The 17,128-nt window shown below is 39.5% G+C and overlaps 2 gene segments (V, D, J or C); both read right to left on the bottom strand.

Annotated features, from left to right (window-relative positions):
• Positions 1–1,095: 1,095 nt before the first annotated feature.
• Positions 1,096–1,579, bottom strand: LOC133121394 (immunoglobulin heavy variable 3-30-3-like). The segment is given in 2 exon segments: positions 1,096–1,409; positions 1,503–1,579. Coding segments are annotated over 2 exon segments (360 nt in total).
• A 12,453-nt stretch (positions 1,580–14,032) lies between these two features.
• On the bottom strand, positions 14,033–14,501 carry LOC133121613 (Ig heavy chain V region 914-like; the record flags this gene model as incomplete). The annotated part of the segment is given in 2 exon segments: positions 14,033–14,322; positions 14,415–14,501. Coding segments are annotated over 2 exon segments (336 nt in total), but the record flags the coding sequence as incomplete, so codon positions are not given.
• Between the last annotated feature and the right edge of the window lie 2,627 nt (positions 14,502–17,128).

The following is a 17,128-nucleotide window of genomic DNA, read 5'->3' as shown; positions in this document are numbered from 1 at the left end:
CCCATTGTCACCCACAGATCTCCCTCTCTGTCTTACAGGTGATGCTTCTGTGTTGGGAGGAGAATTCTCAGGGGCTTTTATAGGAAATACTGTGGGCTGAATTTGTTTAAATTTCTGGGGGTTGGAGGAAGGAAAAAAACAAGACAAATTCAGAGGGTCAGAATATCTATTATGAGGAGCACTGCTGCCCCCTCCTGGAGGAGAATTAAAAGAGCAGATCAGCAAGCTGCTCAAGTTTAATTCATGAACTACAGATTTACCAAGATCTTTGTTTCTGGGATTTTTGTGTCCAATGATAATGTACTTATTTACAGTCCTCCCTTACACCAAAGAGTATAGATTACTCCACATTTCTCTGAAATCTACATACCAATAAAGTATTCCAAAAACAATTTTCCCCTTATTTTCATTACATTATCCTGGAAATAAATGTAATGCTGAAAAACAAATGTAAACAAAAGCAGATTTTTGTGTATGCTTATGTTTCTGAAAATATGACAGATGATTTTTGTATAAAATGTGTTGAATTTATATTTAGCAGATATGACAAAGTTAAACTTTTGTCAGTGTAAGAGTGGTAATGTGCACATTTACATTTACAGAACAAGTCCTCTTTCCCCTCAGTGACAGTAATAAGAAGAATTGTGCCATTAAGCCAATACAGTTCAAACAAAGCAGCCTGTGTATTTATATTTTACAGTAAATAAACATATAGTTAAGAGATAGTTGACCATTGTGGAAACATTATGCAAGGTTTACTGGAGTTTTAAATATGCTTGTGAGGTTGGGGTAATTTTGAAACACATTTCTCTGGCGTGTCCTCATGATCACAATCCATACCGAATACTGTAGAGACACAACTGCATTATTGTCTGCAGTTTAGAAGGTGACTCTAAAAGGTATATAAAAGATGTTCAAGAATTAACCAGCACCTATTAGCATGAATTAAAGTAAAAGAACAAAACACATGAGTGATTTTAAAAACAGAAACCATAAGCTTCACTTCATACAGCAGAGTTAATTCCAGGGCTCTCTGCTGTAGCTCTGTGCGATAAAGGGGAAGAGGTTTTTGTGCAGCTCTCCCCTCACTCTCTCTCACTGTGGGCGTCTGTCACAGTAATACACAGCAGTGTCTTCAGCTGTCAGGCTGCTCATGTGTAAATACAGCTGGTTCTTGCTGTTGTCTCTGCTATTTGTGAATCTTCCTTGAACAGACTTAGAGTAGTATTTATTATCACTGTCAAATTCAATGATTGAGATCCACTCCAGTCCCTTCCCAGGAGCCTGTCTGATCCAGCCCATCCAGTAGCTGCTGAATGTGAACCCAGAGGCTGTACAGGTCAGTTTGTGGGATTGTCCAGGCTTTTTAACTGCTGGTTCAGACTCAGTCAGTGTCTGACCTTCAACACCTGTGAAATGAAGAGAGACATAGTCTTCACAATCCACAACCTCACAAAATAACATTTCAGTAAAAATTAAATGAATGGGAAATTAAAACATACTTGTAAAGAAGACTGTAATCAGAAGCAGGCTGGTTATAACAGTCATGGTGAAAGTCTTTGACTGCAGTCTGTAACAATAGTCCCTCCTCCCTCAGTGCAGAGAGGTAAATGTAGAAGGAAGAGCTCAGAGTTTGCATCAACTCCTCCTCACTGGGTGGGCAGATCTCACACTGTTTAAATAGAGCAGTCAGAGCTGTAGACGGGGCTCAGATCATATAGCAGTTATGAGTATTATCCATCATTACAGCCGTGTGTCTCTCTTCCATGGCTGATGACTGCATTATTATTCATAGTGAATCCAAGGAGTTTCCTGGCAGGTGAGGGTAGGAGAGTGGAGCCAGGAGCTTCCCAGTACTCAGTACATCACAAGTCACTGTAATGAGAGTGTCCAACAGAGACAGCATAGGACCACTCAGTACAGAAAGCACCCTGATACCCAGTGGTAATCACTGGACCCTGCACTTACAAAGGGATTCATTATTACATTAACATTATTGTGAAACTTGTCAGTAATAGGTTTTTGATTAAAATTTCAGATGGATTAATACGTATTCTATGATGCTATGACCAAGTCACAGAATAATATGATCAGTTTTTTCAATGCAGTAATACAGTTCATGGGATTCAAAGTGTAATCTTCTCATTAATAAAAATGCATTTAATAGATTTATTTTGGTTGTTGGGTTGGGGCATTTTTTTATTGTACTTATTAAGTATACCACATGATATGTGGTATATGAGACTTTACAGGAGATGGTTAAAGACTGTCCTGGTGTTACTATCATAGAGTCCTCCCTTACCCCAAAGAGTATAGATTACTCCACATATCTCCAAAATCTACATACCAGTAAAGTAAACCATTTCCCCTGATTTTCAGTTCATGATCCTGGACATAAATGTAATGCTGAAAAACAAATGTAAAAAAGCTGATTTTATGTGTATGTCTGTGTTTCCCAGAATAACACAGATGATTTTAGCATCAAATGTGTTGCATTCATGGTTTGCAGATATGACGAAGAACAGGAAGGGTTTTATTTGTACCTTTTGTCAGTGTAAGAGTGGTAATGTGCACATTTACTTTCACCTCAATGACAGAAATGAGAAATATTTTGCCATGAAGCCAATTCAGTGGAAACAAATATGAAAGCAGCCTGCTTATTTAGATTTTGCAGTAAATAAAAATATAGTGTGTTGAACATAAGAGACAGTGGACGATTTGGGAAATATTTATGCAAGATTTGAAGATTTTTAAAATATCTGTGGTCTAAGGTTGGTGTTAGTTTGAAACATGTTCCTGGGAATGTATGTTTTCTCTGACTTGTCGTCATGATCAAAATGATCACAAACCGAATATTGTAGACACAGCCTTACAGCCTGCAGATTAGCAGGTGACTATAAGATATAAAAAAAGATGCCCAAGAATGAACTGGCATCTATTAGCATGAATTAGACCCAAATAACAGAACACATTCAGAACAGAGTTCATTCCTGGGCTCTCTGCAGTAGCTCTGTGTGATAAAGGGGAAGAGGTTTTTGTGCGGCTCTCCCTTCACTCTCTCTCACTGTGTGTCTCTGGCACAGTAATACACAGCAGTGTCTCCAGTCTGCAGGCTGCTCCCTTGTAAAGACACTGTGTTGCTGGAGGTGTCTCTGGAGATGGTGAACTTGCTCTAGAGTGAATCTTTATAAGCAGTGCTTCCATCCGACCTTATAACTCCAATCCACTCCAGAGCTTTCCCTGCAGGCTGGCGGATCCAGGCTGTACCATAGCTGCTCACTGAATATGAGACTTTACAGTTGATGGTTAAAGACTGTCCTGGTGTTACTATCATAGAGCCTGGCTGTGTGAGTTCAACACAGTGACCATCTGTAGAGAAATAAGAAAAGGGTTTGTGTGTAAATCAGTAAGCAGTACAATTATTCAAATAAACAGAAAAAAACATTTTAAATTATTAGAATACAACTTTGGAAAATGTTTAAAAATAATTTCTATGTGAAATAAAAATCTTAATTCAGCATGGTCACTTACAAGATAAAGTTCCCAGCAACACTGCTAATGCTACAATAGCTCCCATTGTCAGGCACCGATCTCCCTCTCTGTCTTACAAGTGATGCTCCTGTGTTGGGAGGAGAATTGTCAGGGGCTTTTATCGGAAATACTGTGGGCAGAATTTGTTTAAATCTCTGGGGTTCGGAGGAAGGAGAAACACAAGATAAATTCAGAGGGTCAGAATATCCATTATAAGGAGCACTGTTGCCCCCTCCTGGAGGAAAATTAAAACAGCAGACTGCTTCCACTCGGGAATCGATGTCAGTCACAAAACTAAAGGTTTAAATTCAGAATGAATGCTCCCATTGTTATGATTTATCTGTGCATTGTGATACATTACATCAAGATAAGTAAAAATACACTAAAGTGCATTTGAGTGCTCTTTTATTTCTTGGATTTGGCAGTCTGATTACCCTCATTACGTCCAGGTAAAAGCAAAGGGAGGTGATATACAGGGCAGTCTGTAGGTCTTTGGAAAGTGGTCGAATGTATGTTCTTTTACTCTGTACTCCAGCACATTGAATTTGAAATGAAGCAATGACTACGTTAAAGTGCAGACTGTCCCCTTTAATCTGAAGGCATTTGCAGCCACATCAGGCGATCAGTCTCAGAATTACATCCCCTTTCTTTTATACAATCCTTTCATTTAAGGGGACCAAAAATAATTGGACAGTTGGCCTCTCAGCTGTTTCTAATTACTCAGGTGCATGAACTGTGTCTATAGTGCAGGTATAAGAAAGCGTTCAGTATATGGTATTTATTTGAGGCGTTTAATTGCCTTTGGAGTCTGCTTTGACATTTGTCAACACGAGGACCAGAGTTGTGCCAATGGCATTACAGGCATTTAGCAGACACTGTTATCCAGACTGATGTGCAATAAAGTGCAAATCAAACCCAGGGACAAGTGCGTTGAGGACCCTAGAGAGGAAAGTACAGTTCTGAGTCCTTGAGTGATCACGTAGATACAACTTGAACCCTTGAAGAGTACATCAACTTACCCACTAGTATACCATGGTCGGCAGCTAGAATACCACAAACAATACAATAACTATTGTTACCGGTGGTGGGGTTTTTGTTCATAGTTAGATCTGTATACATGTAGTTCTGTTCTGTTTCATTGTGTGTGTTTTCCCTCTGGTTTCATTTCAGTAATTCACTTTTGTCATCCCTTAGTAGATTCCTCTGTCAGCTAATCATCTGGATTGCCTGCAGCTGGAGTCACCCAATCAACCTATCATCACACACACCCTATTTAAGTTCTTTGTTTGCTCCCAGTCAGGGGATGTGGCAGGTCTCAGATTTCTCTGTTTGTTTGTTTGATACTTTTGATTCTGTTTTGATTATGTAGTTTTTGATTCACTTTTTTTACCTTTTTCAGTTTACCAGCTGTTTGGTAATTTTGTTCTCTTTTTGTCTTTTTTCTAGATTCAGCCGGACGCAGGGTTCGAGAGGTAGGGAACTTAGGTATCCGCCTGCAGGTCTACATCTTGTCCTGCACCACATGTAGACTTCTCTCTGTATTAGTACAACAGTTAGAGCGGCGACACTAACCCATGTCTTTGGGGTGCTAGCGCGCCTGTCAAGGGGGTTAGGCTAGGGGGATTAGTCCTGGGGTTGTTTTTGTGTGTTTAGGTAGGGTTAGTTTTGGGCTTTGGGCTTTTTCTTTTAGTAGTCGCTGCATAGCTCAGGGGGTTGGGTACATGTTGTCTCTCGGCCCTGTGTTCCGGTTGTTTTTTTTTGTTAATAAATTATTGTTACAACAATTTGGTGTCACTGCCTCCTCCATTTCCACCCCCTCACTGTCTATGTTACGCCGGCGGCCTCCGACCATCAGAGGGGGGCGTTTGTGTGTAAATCAGTAAGCAGTACAATTATTCAAATAAACAGAAAAAAACATTTTAAATTATTAGAATACAACTTTGGAAAATGTTTAAAAATAATTTCTATGTGAAATAAAAATCTTAATTCAGCATGGTCACTTACAAGATAAAGTTCCCAGCAACACTGCTAATGCTACAATAGCTCCCATTGTCAGGCACCGATCTCCCTCTCTGTCTTACAGGTGATGCTCCTGTGTTGGGAGGAGAATTGTCAGGGGCTTTTATAGGAAATACTGTGGGCAGAATTTGTTTAAATCTCTGGGGTTCGGAGGAAGGAGAAACACAAGATAAATTCAGAGGGTCAGAATATCCATTATGAGGAGCACTGCTGCCCCCTCCTGGAGGAGAATTAAAACAGCAGACTGCTTCCTCCAGTTTAACACTTTAAATTAGATACATTATGTTTTTACCATGATGAAAATCGAATTAGATGTTTGTGTTGTGTACTGCCACAGCTTAAATAAAACAAATATTGCTTTACTGAGATTCAAAGTAGAGTCCTCCGATTCATTTCAAAATTCAAAATTATTCTTGGATTAGGGATATTCTATGGGATATATTGGTTGCAAGACATGCTCAATTTCTATTTAAAATATTTAGCTTGATCAAATAACCAGGACTACATTTTGGAGCATGTTTTGTATTTAGGACATCCCAAAGAATATTACTCAGAAATATTATTCAGACATGCTCTATGCTCTATGCTCTACACCTAAATCTAGATTCACAGTGTGTGATCAAGCGAAAGATGTGTGCTCATTGTGTCTTCCTTTCCAAACGTTCATTCATTAAGAAACTGATGGGACCTCATGAGGACATAATTGAAGATTTGTTTGTATTAAATTTTTAATTGAATTGGTTGTATTAAATGTATTTGTTATCTTCGATAAAAATATATATATACAGTGGGAGCAATAATTACTTGATCCCTTGCTGATTTTATAGGTTTGCCCACTTACAAAGAAAGGAAATGTGTAGAATGTTAATCATAGGTACATTTTAACATTGAGAGACAGAATATCACAAAATAATCCACAATAACAACATCATATACATTTTATAAATGTATTCTCGTATTTTTGCATGAAATAAGTATTTGATCCCCTCCCAATCCACAATAATTCTGGCTCCCACAGACCGGTTAGTTTTCCATTAAGAAGCACTCCTAATCTCAACTCATTACCCAAAACACGTGTCAACTCGTTACATCGTTACATGTAGCTGTATAAATGACACCTGTCCACACAATCAATCAGATTCCAACTTTTCCACCATGGCCAAGACAAAGGAGCTGTCTAAGGACATCAGGGACAAAATTGTAGACCTGCACAAGGCTGGCATGGGCTACAAGAAAATAAGCAAGCAGCTTGGTGAGAAGTTAAAAACTGTTGGAGCAATTATTAGAAAATGGAAGAAACACAAAGTCACCGCCAATCTCCCTCGGTCTGGGGCTCCACGCAAGATCTCGCCTCGTGGGATATCAATGATCATGAGAAAGGTCAGGGATCAGCCCAGTACTACACAGGAGGAGCTTGTTAATGACCTGAAGGCAGTTGGGACCACATTCATGAAGAGAGCCATCAGTAATACACTACACCGTGAAGGATTAAAATCCTGCTGCGCACGCAAGGTTCCTCTGCTGAAGAAGGCACATGTACAGGCCCATCTGAAGTTTGTCAAAGAACACCTGGATGATCCAGAGGAGGCTTGGGAGAAGGTGATGTGGTCAGATGAGACCAAAATAGAGCTATTTGGCATCAACTCAACTCGCCATGTTTGGAGGAAGAGAAATGCTGAGTACAACCCCAAGAACACCTTCCCCACTGTGAAGCATGGAGGTGGAAACCTTATGCTTTGAGGGTGTTTCTCAGGTAAGGGGACAGGACGACTTCACCGTATTGAGGGGAGGATGAATGGGGCCATGTACCAGAAAATTCTGGGCGACAACCTCAGTGAGAGCACTGAAAATGGGTCGTGACAGTGACCCAAAACATACGGCCAAGGCAACAAAGGAGTGGCTCAAAAAGAAGCATATTAAGGTCCTGGAGTGGCCTAGCCAGTCTCCAGACCTTAATCCCATCGAAAATCTGTGGAGGGAGTGAAGCTTCGAGTTGCCAAGCGACAGCCTCGGAACCTTAAGGATTTGATGAGGATCTGCAAAGAGGAGTGGACCAAAATCCCTCCCAAGATCTGTGCAAACCTGGTGAAAAACTACAACAAACTTCTGACCTCTGTGCTTGCCAACAAAGGTTTCTCCACCAAGTATTAAGTCCTATGGTTCTATGGATCAAATACTTATGTGAAAATATGATATTAAATTAATAAAATTTATATGATGTTGTTATTGTGGATTATTTTGTGATATTCTGTCTCTCAATGTTAAAATGTACCTATGATTAAAATTCTACACAGTCCCATTCTTTGTAAGTGGGCAAACCTACAAAATCAGCAAGGTATCAAACAATTATTGCTCCCACTGTATATGTATATATATGTATACAGCATACTCACAATATGAAGAAGATAAAGTTCCCAGCAACACTGCTAATACTATAATAGCTCCCATTGTCACACACAGATCTCCCTCTCTGTCTTACAGGTGATGCTCCTGTGTTGGGAGGAGAATTCTCAGGGGCTTTTTTAGGAAAGGGCTGAATTTCCATTATAAGGAGCACTTCTGCCCCCTCCTGGAGGAGAATTAAAACAGCAGACTGCTTCTGCCAGCATTACTCCGGAATTTACACCAGTAACCATAATGATCGATTAATTATATTGTTTCTGTATGAAAGCTCATGTAATTATGACACATATTTCTGCACACTGGAATACATTCCATTTAGGTCACAAAAAATGTGTCTTGTCTTTCATCTGGACAAAGTTTGAATTGAATTGAATTGAATAAACATTGGGTGCATATCATAACCACATGATTCATTGTACGTCGCTCTAGATAAGAACGTCTGCAAAATGCTTGTAATATAATGTTTATTATTGAGAGAATAATTTAGACTGTTGATGTTTCTCAATCTGATTAATATGAAGAGCTTATGGGGAAAGCTTTGTATCTTTCATTGCTAATATAGATATGTGTAAACAAGAAACCATCGATACCCAAATTATTTGATATGAATCTTTAATTTAAGAACAGCATTGTTCTTTAATTCATTCTTTAGGTCAAGTTCTCTGCTGTAGCTCTGTGTGATAAAGGGGAAGAGGTTTTTGTGCGGCTCTCCCCTCACTCTTTCTCACTGTGGGTGTCTGGCGCAGTAATACACAGCTGTGTCTCCAGTCTGCAGGCTGCTCCCTTGTAAAGACACAGTGTTACTGGAGGTGTCTCTGGAGATGGTGAACTTGTTTTTTAGTGAATCTTTATAATATGTGTTTCCATCCGTGTTTATAAACCCAATCCACTCCAGAGCTTTCCCTGCAGGCTGTCGGATCCAGGCTGTAGCATAGCTGCTCACTGAATATGAGACTTTACAGGAGATGGTTAAAGCCTGTCCTGGTGTTACTACCATAGAGCCTGGCTGTGTGAGTTCAACACAGTGACCATCTGGAGAGAAATAAGAAAAGGGTGTGTGTAAATGAGTAATACTGATTATTGAAATAATTATTGAAATAAATAGCAAAACACTCAAACCTTTCATTTTAAATTATTAGAATGAAGCTTTGGAAAATATTGAAGCATAATTTCAATGTGAAATAAAAATCTTAATACAGCATGGTCACTTACAAGAGAAAGTTCCCAGCAACACTGCGAATGCTACAATAGCTCCCATTGTCTCACACAGATCTCCTTCTCTGCTCCTGTGCTGGGAGGAGAATTCTCAGGGGCTTTTATAGGAAATACTGTGGGCTGAATTTGTTTAAATCTCTGGGGGTTGGAGGATGGAGAAAAACAAGATAAATTCAGAGGGTCAGAATATCCATTATAAGGAGCATTGCTGCCCCCTCCTGGAGGAGAATTTAAAGAGCAGACTGCTTCCTCCAATTTAACACTTTAAATGAGGTACATTACAATGTGTTTTTACCATGATGAAAATCGTATTAAACGTTTGTGTTGCGTATTGCCACAGTCGTTTAGGTGCTCCTCTTCCAGGATAAAACCTATATTGCTTTACTGAGATTCAAAGTAGAATCCTCTGATTCATTTCAAAATGATTCTGAATTAGGGATATTCTATGGGATATATTGGTTGCAAGACATGCTCAATTTCTATTTAAAATATTTAGCTTGATCACATTACCAGGACTAGATTTTGGAGCATGTTTTGTATTTAGTACATCCCAAGAAATATTACTCAGAAATATTTAGACATGCTCTATTCTCTATAACTAAATCTACATTCACACTGTGTAATCAAGCTTGTTACAACCCTGGCTCAGGGAATATAACATAGTGGAAACAGACACAGTTAAAGAGTTTTAAAATAACTAAATTTATTGTAACACAGGAACTACAAACTGCTCAAAACAAAATGGTGGCGGTTGAAGGCCCTGCTGCTGCAGAGCTGGCTGCCAAGACAAAGAGAGAGAGCAGGAGGAGGAAGGGGAGGAGTTTATATACTCCAGCCTATGGCAGGTGTGGCGGGTTAGTAATCAGTGCAGGGTTCACCTCTTGGCTCCACCTGCAGGACGAGACTAGAACTACATACCCCCATACATAACAAGCTAAAGATGTGTGTTCATTGTCTTCTTTTCAAAAGTTCACTCGTTACTCAAGCTGTTGCTCATTAAGAAACTGATGGGACCTCACAAGGACATAATTGCATATTTATAATTTCTTTGTATTAAACGTTTTATTGAATTGGTTGTGTGGCGGCACGGAAGGTGCAGTGGGTAGCACTGCCGCCTCACAGCAAGGAGGTCCTGGATTCAAATCCCTGTCGGCCGGGGCCTCTCTGTGCGGAGTTTGCATGTTCTACCCGTGTCTGCGTGGGTTTCCTCCGGGTACTTCGAGACTCTAAATTGCCTGTAGGTGTGTAGGTGTGAGTGTGTGAGTGAATGGTGTGTGTGCCCTGCAATGGACTGGTGACCTGTCCAGGGTGTATTCCTGCCTTTCGCCCAATGTATGCTGGGATAGGCTCCAGCCCCCCTGCGACCCTGTTCAGGATAAGTTCAGATAATGGATGGATAGATGGATGGATGAATTGGTTGTATTAAATGTATTTGTTATGTTCGATAAGATTAATGTCAATGTCCATTTGAAAAACAAAAAAACAATATAAATGTGGGCTTTAGCTTCATGGTTGAGTTACAGGAGAAGAACAATAACAGGAAATATCTCCAGTGTGATGAACTGAGGCCACACTGTTAAATCATGTGTGGACGGTATTTGTACAGCAGGGCTTTCAACTCTCTCACTGTGGCTGTTGGGTACAGTAATCCACAGCTGTGTCTGAGTGCTGGAGGTCTGTGATGTCTAAGTAAGCAATGCTGTTGGATGAATCTTCTGTCACTTTGAAACGACTGTGGAAGGAACCACTGTGGTAACCAACCCATTGCAGCCCTTTGCCTGGAGCCTGTCGAACCCAGTGCACGCTGTTGCTGCTGAGAGAGAATCCAGTAATTTTACAGGAGAGCCTGACGGATTCTCCAGGCTTCTTCACCTGTGGATCAGACTCCGTCAGTGTGGGGTCACAGTGAGCATCTGCAGAAGGGTACAAAGCACAGGTTCACAGCAGTTCTGTAGCCATCGCCTTTTCAGCTGCTGCGAGACAGGGGAAGAGAGGGAATAAAATCAGGGTTCTTATATTCAAAGGCAAACAGCAAAGCTGTGATGAACACAAAGGTCTCCATTTTATTTCATTCACAGCAACAGAAAGACAGGAAGTGACCCGTGCAGCTCATCAGTGAATATGAGCTCAAACGCTGTGTTTTAAAGAGCGTGGGGATGTTATATTTGCATATCTGCCTCATAACAATTTATATTTACATACACTGTATATGTATATAAGTACTTGTTTGGTCATATTTCAAATATTTGCATGGCACAGGTCTGACTGACCCATGAATGCAGTGTTTGTGTTCATGATGAATGTACATTTACAGTGTAATTACTGAAGCTAAAGGTAGCAATGAACTTGAGACAGTCTGAAATTTTAGTAGTGAAGCAGTGAATTTTAGTCATCTGCTTCACTCTGAGCAAACTGGACATTCATTTTAAATGTTTGTTGAAATATATATATTTTTGGTGGAAATGTTGTAACTTTTTACAATTTCCAGCAAAATATTACAATTCCAAGACTGTAGCAGTAGGCAGATGCCAAGACCAGAATGGTTTATATATTTATTCATTGATTGGGTTGGGGTTCCTCTGGTTGTACGCAGTTGGACACACACAGAGACTCACAGGATGCAGCTGCCAGATCCTCCTTCACTGCTCTGCTTAACCAAGCCACCATGTTATTATCCACACAAGCCCAGTGCATGTTCAGCAGGGATATTCAACAGGGTGGGTTTTTGTACAGCCCTGCTGTAGCTTTGCTGCACTGTGTGTATCGGGCACAGCAATACACAGCTGTGTCTCCAGTCTGCTCCCTTGTAAAGACACTGTGTTACTGGAGGTGTCTTTGGACATGGTGAACTTGTTTTTTAGAGAATCTTCATAAGCAGTGCTTCCATCACAGCAAATGATCCAAACCCACTTCAGAGCTTTCCCTGCAGGCTGTCGGATCCAGCCTGTACAGTAGGTGCTTGTGAGGGAATACCCAGAGACTTTACAGGAGATGGTCAGAGAGTGTCCTGGAGTTACAACCATAGAGCCAGGCTATGTGAGTTCAACACAGTGACCATCTGTGCAGAAAGAAATGAAAAATATGTGTATCTCATAAAGCAATACAATCATATAAATAAACAGAAAATAAAAAAATAAATGTATAATAATATATTTAATATTTACATAAGATTGAAAGTAAGAAAAACTGGAAAACATCACCAAATAATTGTATTTCAAAATAGAAAATCTTAATACAGCATGGTCACTTACAAGAGAAAGTTCCCAGTAACACTGCTAATGCTACAATAGCTCCCATTGTCACACACAGATCTCCCTCTCTGTCTTACAGGTGATGCTCCTGTGTTGGGAGGAGAATTCTCAGGGGTTTTTATAGGAAATACGGTCGGATGAATTTGTTTAATCTCTGGGGGTTGGAGGATGGAGAAAAACAAGATAAATTCAGACGGTCAGAATATCCTTTATGAGGAGCACTGCTGCCCCGTCCTGGAGGGTAATTGAAACAGCAGATTAGCAAATTGGTCAACTTTTATTCATTACTACAGATTTACCAAGAAGCTTGTAGGACTTTTTGTCCAAGTGTCCAATGATAATGTACTCAATTACAATCATCCTTTACCCCAAAAAGTATAGATAAGTCCATGTATAGTATAAAAGAACACATTTGAGATTTCCAAATATAAATTTTCCAAAAGATTTAATTTTACAGAGACATTTTTGTATTTAATTTTTAACAAGTAATATATTACTGTCAGCAATTTACTAATTTTTACAAAAAACTTCAGAAGCAAGGAGCCATCCAAAGTCTGCAGAGGAACTGTGGCAACTTTTCCAACATGCTTGGAACAACCTTCCTGCTGATTGTCTTATAGAATTGCAGGACAGCGTTGGCTATCTCAGAGAAGTGATGTAGTTTTAACGCCAAAGGGTGGTCACGAAAACTATTGATTTGATTCAGTTTTGAACTATTCTGCCAAATTCTTCAAATGTAATGTAACATGTGTAGTACATTTATTTAGGACCTTTCATTGAATTATTTTTGAAAGAATCTTATCTGTACAGAATGTTATACAGGTGCCTAAGACTTTTGCACAGTACTGTACGTACCAATAAAGTATTCATTATTGTCCCTTACTTTCAGGACATGATCCTGGAAATTAATGTAATCCTGAAAAACAAATGTAAATACTGGCAGATTTCATGTTTCCATGAATAACACAGACGCTTTTAGTATAAAATGTGTTGTGTTAATGGTTTGCAGATATGACAAAGAACAGGAAAGTTTATATCTGGACCGTTTGTAAGAGTGGTAAAGTTTCCATTTACATAAGTTGTCCTCTTACACCTCAATGACAGTAATAAGTAATATTGTGCCATTAAGCCAACACAGTTTAAACAAATATGAAAGCAGCCTGCTTGTTTATATTTTACAGTAAATAAATATATAGTGTGGTGTGTTGAACGTAAGAGACAGTGGACCATTTGGGAAACATTTATGCAATGTTTACTTGATATTTAAAGAGGTTGGTGAAAGTATGAAACATCTTTCTGTGAATGTAAGTTTTTGAATATATATTCGAAACTTTGAAACTTTTGAATGTAATATAGTCAAGAAAAGAACAGCAATACAGTCTGTTGGTTAGCAGGTGACTCGGAAGGGTATTTAATGTCCAAGAATTATCAGGCATCTAATAGTATGAACGAGAACAAAAGAACAAAACACTTCAGTGATATTTATAACAGAAACCCTGAGTTTCACTTCATGCAGCAGAGTTCATTCCAGGGCTCTCTGCTGTAGCTCTGTGTGATAAAGGGGAAGAGGTTTTTGTGCGGCTCTCCCCTCACTCTCTCTCACTGTGGGCACAGTAATACACTGCAGTGTCTTCAACTGTCAGGCTGTTCATCTGTAAATACAGCTTGTTGTTGGAGTTGTCTCTGGAGATGGTGAATCTTCCCTGAACAGACTGGGAATAGCTGGTGCCACTGCTAGGGTTAATATAGGCAACCCACTCCAGTGCCTTCCCAGGAGTCTGTCTGATCCAGTTCAGATATAAGCTGCTGAATGTGAACCCAGAGGCTGTACAGGTCAGTTTGTGGGATTCTCCAGGCTTTTTAACTGCTGGTTCAGACTCAGTCGGTGTCTGACACTCAACACCTGTGAAATGAAGAAAGACTTAGTCCTACAATCCACAACCTCACAAAATAACATTTCAATAAAAATGAAATGAATGGCAGATTAAAACATACTTGTAAAGAACACCGTAATCAGAAGCAGGCTGGTTATAACAGTCATGGTGAAAGTCTTTGACTGCAGTCTGTGATGATAGTCCAACAGTCAGTCTCTAACAACAGTCCCTCCTCCCTCAGTGCAGAGAGGTAAATGTAGAAGGAAGAGCTCAGAGTTTGCATCAACTCCTCCTCACTGGGTGGGCAGATCTCACACTGTTTATAAAGATCTTCACATTCAAGTCCAGATTACCCAATCAGGTGCAGCAACAGCCTCCACCCTCAGAGCAGTGGCCCAGTAACCTGTAACATTACAAATATTTCAAATAATGAAGATAAATATGATATAAATTCTATATATTATAAGTATCAACAGTTGCGATGCCACTATTTTTAATCAATATTACCATCGATGGGTGTTACATGTAATAACAGAACTGGAATGAATGTATTTCCTGTTTTTCAGAAACAGAGACTCTTGGGCCACGTCATATATAGAGCCACCGCAGGTGCAGCGATTCACAAATTAGCCACAGGATAGTGTACGAACTGCATGGGGAGAGAGATAAAGAGCTCTGTATACAGAAACAGTGGCTGCACTGTTCATAACATTTTGTCCTATTTACAGAAAATCTGATTCATTTATTGTGCTTTGCTTGTTGTGTTGCCAATTTCTGTGTCAGGTTCTGTGTTTTTCGTTGTCTCGTTTTTGTATAATTAGAATCAGAATCAGAGTCTCCCACTTGATTGTTTCCACACCTGATTGTAATTCCCTCTCATTACCTATGTATAAAAACCCCTCTGTTTGTGCAGTTAGTTAAAATAAAAATCTTAATACAGCATGGTCACTTACAAGAGAAAGTTCCCAGCAACACTGCTAATGCTACAATAGCTCCCATTGTCACACACAGATCTCCCTCTCTGTCTTACAGGTGATGCTCCTGTGTTGGGAGGAGAATTCTCAGGGGCTTTTATAGGAAATACAGTTGGTTGAAATTGTTTAAATCTCTGGGGGTTGGAGGAAGGAGAAAAACAAGATAAATTCAGAAATTCAGAGGCTCATATTCATTATGAGGAGCACTGCTACCCCCTCCTGGAGAAGAATTAAATCAGCAGATCAGCAAGCTGATCAAGTTTAATTCATGAACTACAGATTTACTAAGAATCTTGTATCTGGACCTTTTGTGTCCAATGATCATATATAGATTACATTACCAAAGAGAATAGATTACTCCCCATATCTCTGAAATCTGCATTCCAGTAAAGTATTCCAAAAACAAATCCCCTTAAAATATCCTTGTGAGATTGATGTAAGTTTTAAACATGTTTCTGGGAATCTATGTTTTCTCTGACGTCATCATGTTCACAATGATCACAAACCGAATATTGTACAGACAGAACAGCCTTACAGCCTGCAAGTTAGCAGGTTACTCAAAAAGATATACAAAAGATGTCCAAGAATGATCAAGCATCTATGAGCATGAATTAGACCATGAATTTGAGGGCAAATCCGGTCAAATATATTTAGGAGCCAGAAGTTGTTATTGATTAGAAAGTATGAGAACATTGATCTAAATCGACAGTGTAACATTGGGACACACATTGCACCAAGTTACAGAGATCTCAAACTAAAATCCTGGAGGGCTGTTGTGTCTGCTGGTTTTTAATGTTTTCCTACACTTACATGTTTAATTTAAGTCTCTGATTGGAGAGAGTCTGCACAAGACCTAAACTGGCTGCTGATTGAGAGGGAATCACAAAAACCAGCAGATACTGCAGAACTCCAGGACTGGAGATTCAGACCCCTGCACTGAGAGGTGTGTTTTAGGATGGGGTGTGCACCCATGTTCTTACTGATGGACTGCCAACCCCCTCTCTTATTGATTATCTCAATCTGACAATTTATGATATTTTATTGAAAATCTGAAGAAAAGCTTGAGGGACTGCTCTGAGGTCCCTGTATGAAGCTGTTTCTCAAGGTGTGGTCTACAGGTCTGCTGATGTTAGTGCAATTTAAGACAATCATAAAGAAATAAGGCAGACTTTTTTATTTCAGTGTCAATAATGAACTACATGCCTCTAGAATTTAGTAATAAAGCATAGCCATGGATGTCATTTTTAGAGCTAATCTATGCTATGATTTTAATTCCTGGTATTTGTAACATAATTTAGCAGTTTGAGCAGAGATGGTAGTTTCAACCAATTAGGTGGGTAATCGGATTAAAACTTGATATGCTGAATTAATCATTACTTATACCCTATTTATGAATCAATTAATGATGCACAGCAAATGTTATGCATAAATGAATAAATTAATGTGTATATAAGTAAGGCTTTCATAAAGCATACACTGGATGTTACCTTTCACATATTCATAATGCATTGACAACTGATTCGTTAATGGTAACAGGAAACTAAATGGCAGTTACATTTTTACATGAACTCCATTGATACAGCTGCATTATCAGTCAGAAAGTCCAGGAAAAGCCTTCTGAATGTGTACAATCCAGCTGGGAATTGAAACCACAACGTTTGAGATCCAAACACAGGTCTCAAACCCGTATGCCATTGACATACTTTAATTAATGTTCTGGTTATGTGGGGTGCAGAGTTCACTGAGCTCTTCAATGTTTGTGTTCTACCACTACACTCATCAGGGAGGGTTTTTGTACAGCCCTGCAGTAGCTTTGCTGCACTGTGTGTATCGGGCACAGTAATACACAGCTGTGTCTCCA

The sequence above is a fragment of the Conger conger genome, chromosome 2 (assembly GCF_963514075.1).
Source record: "Conger conger chromosome 2, fConCon1.1, whole genome shotgun sequence".
Lineage (NCBI taxonomy): Eukaryota > Metazoa > Chordata > Actinopteri > Anguilliformes > Congridae > Conger > Conger conger.
Note: the sequence above shows the minus strand (reverse complement) of the source record. Positions and strands in the feature narration are given on the sequence as shown.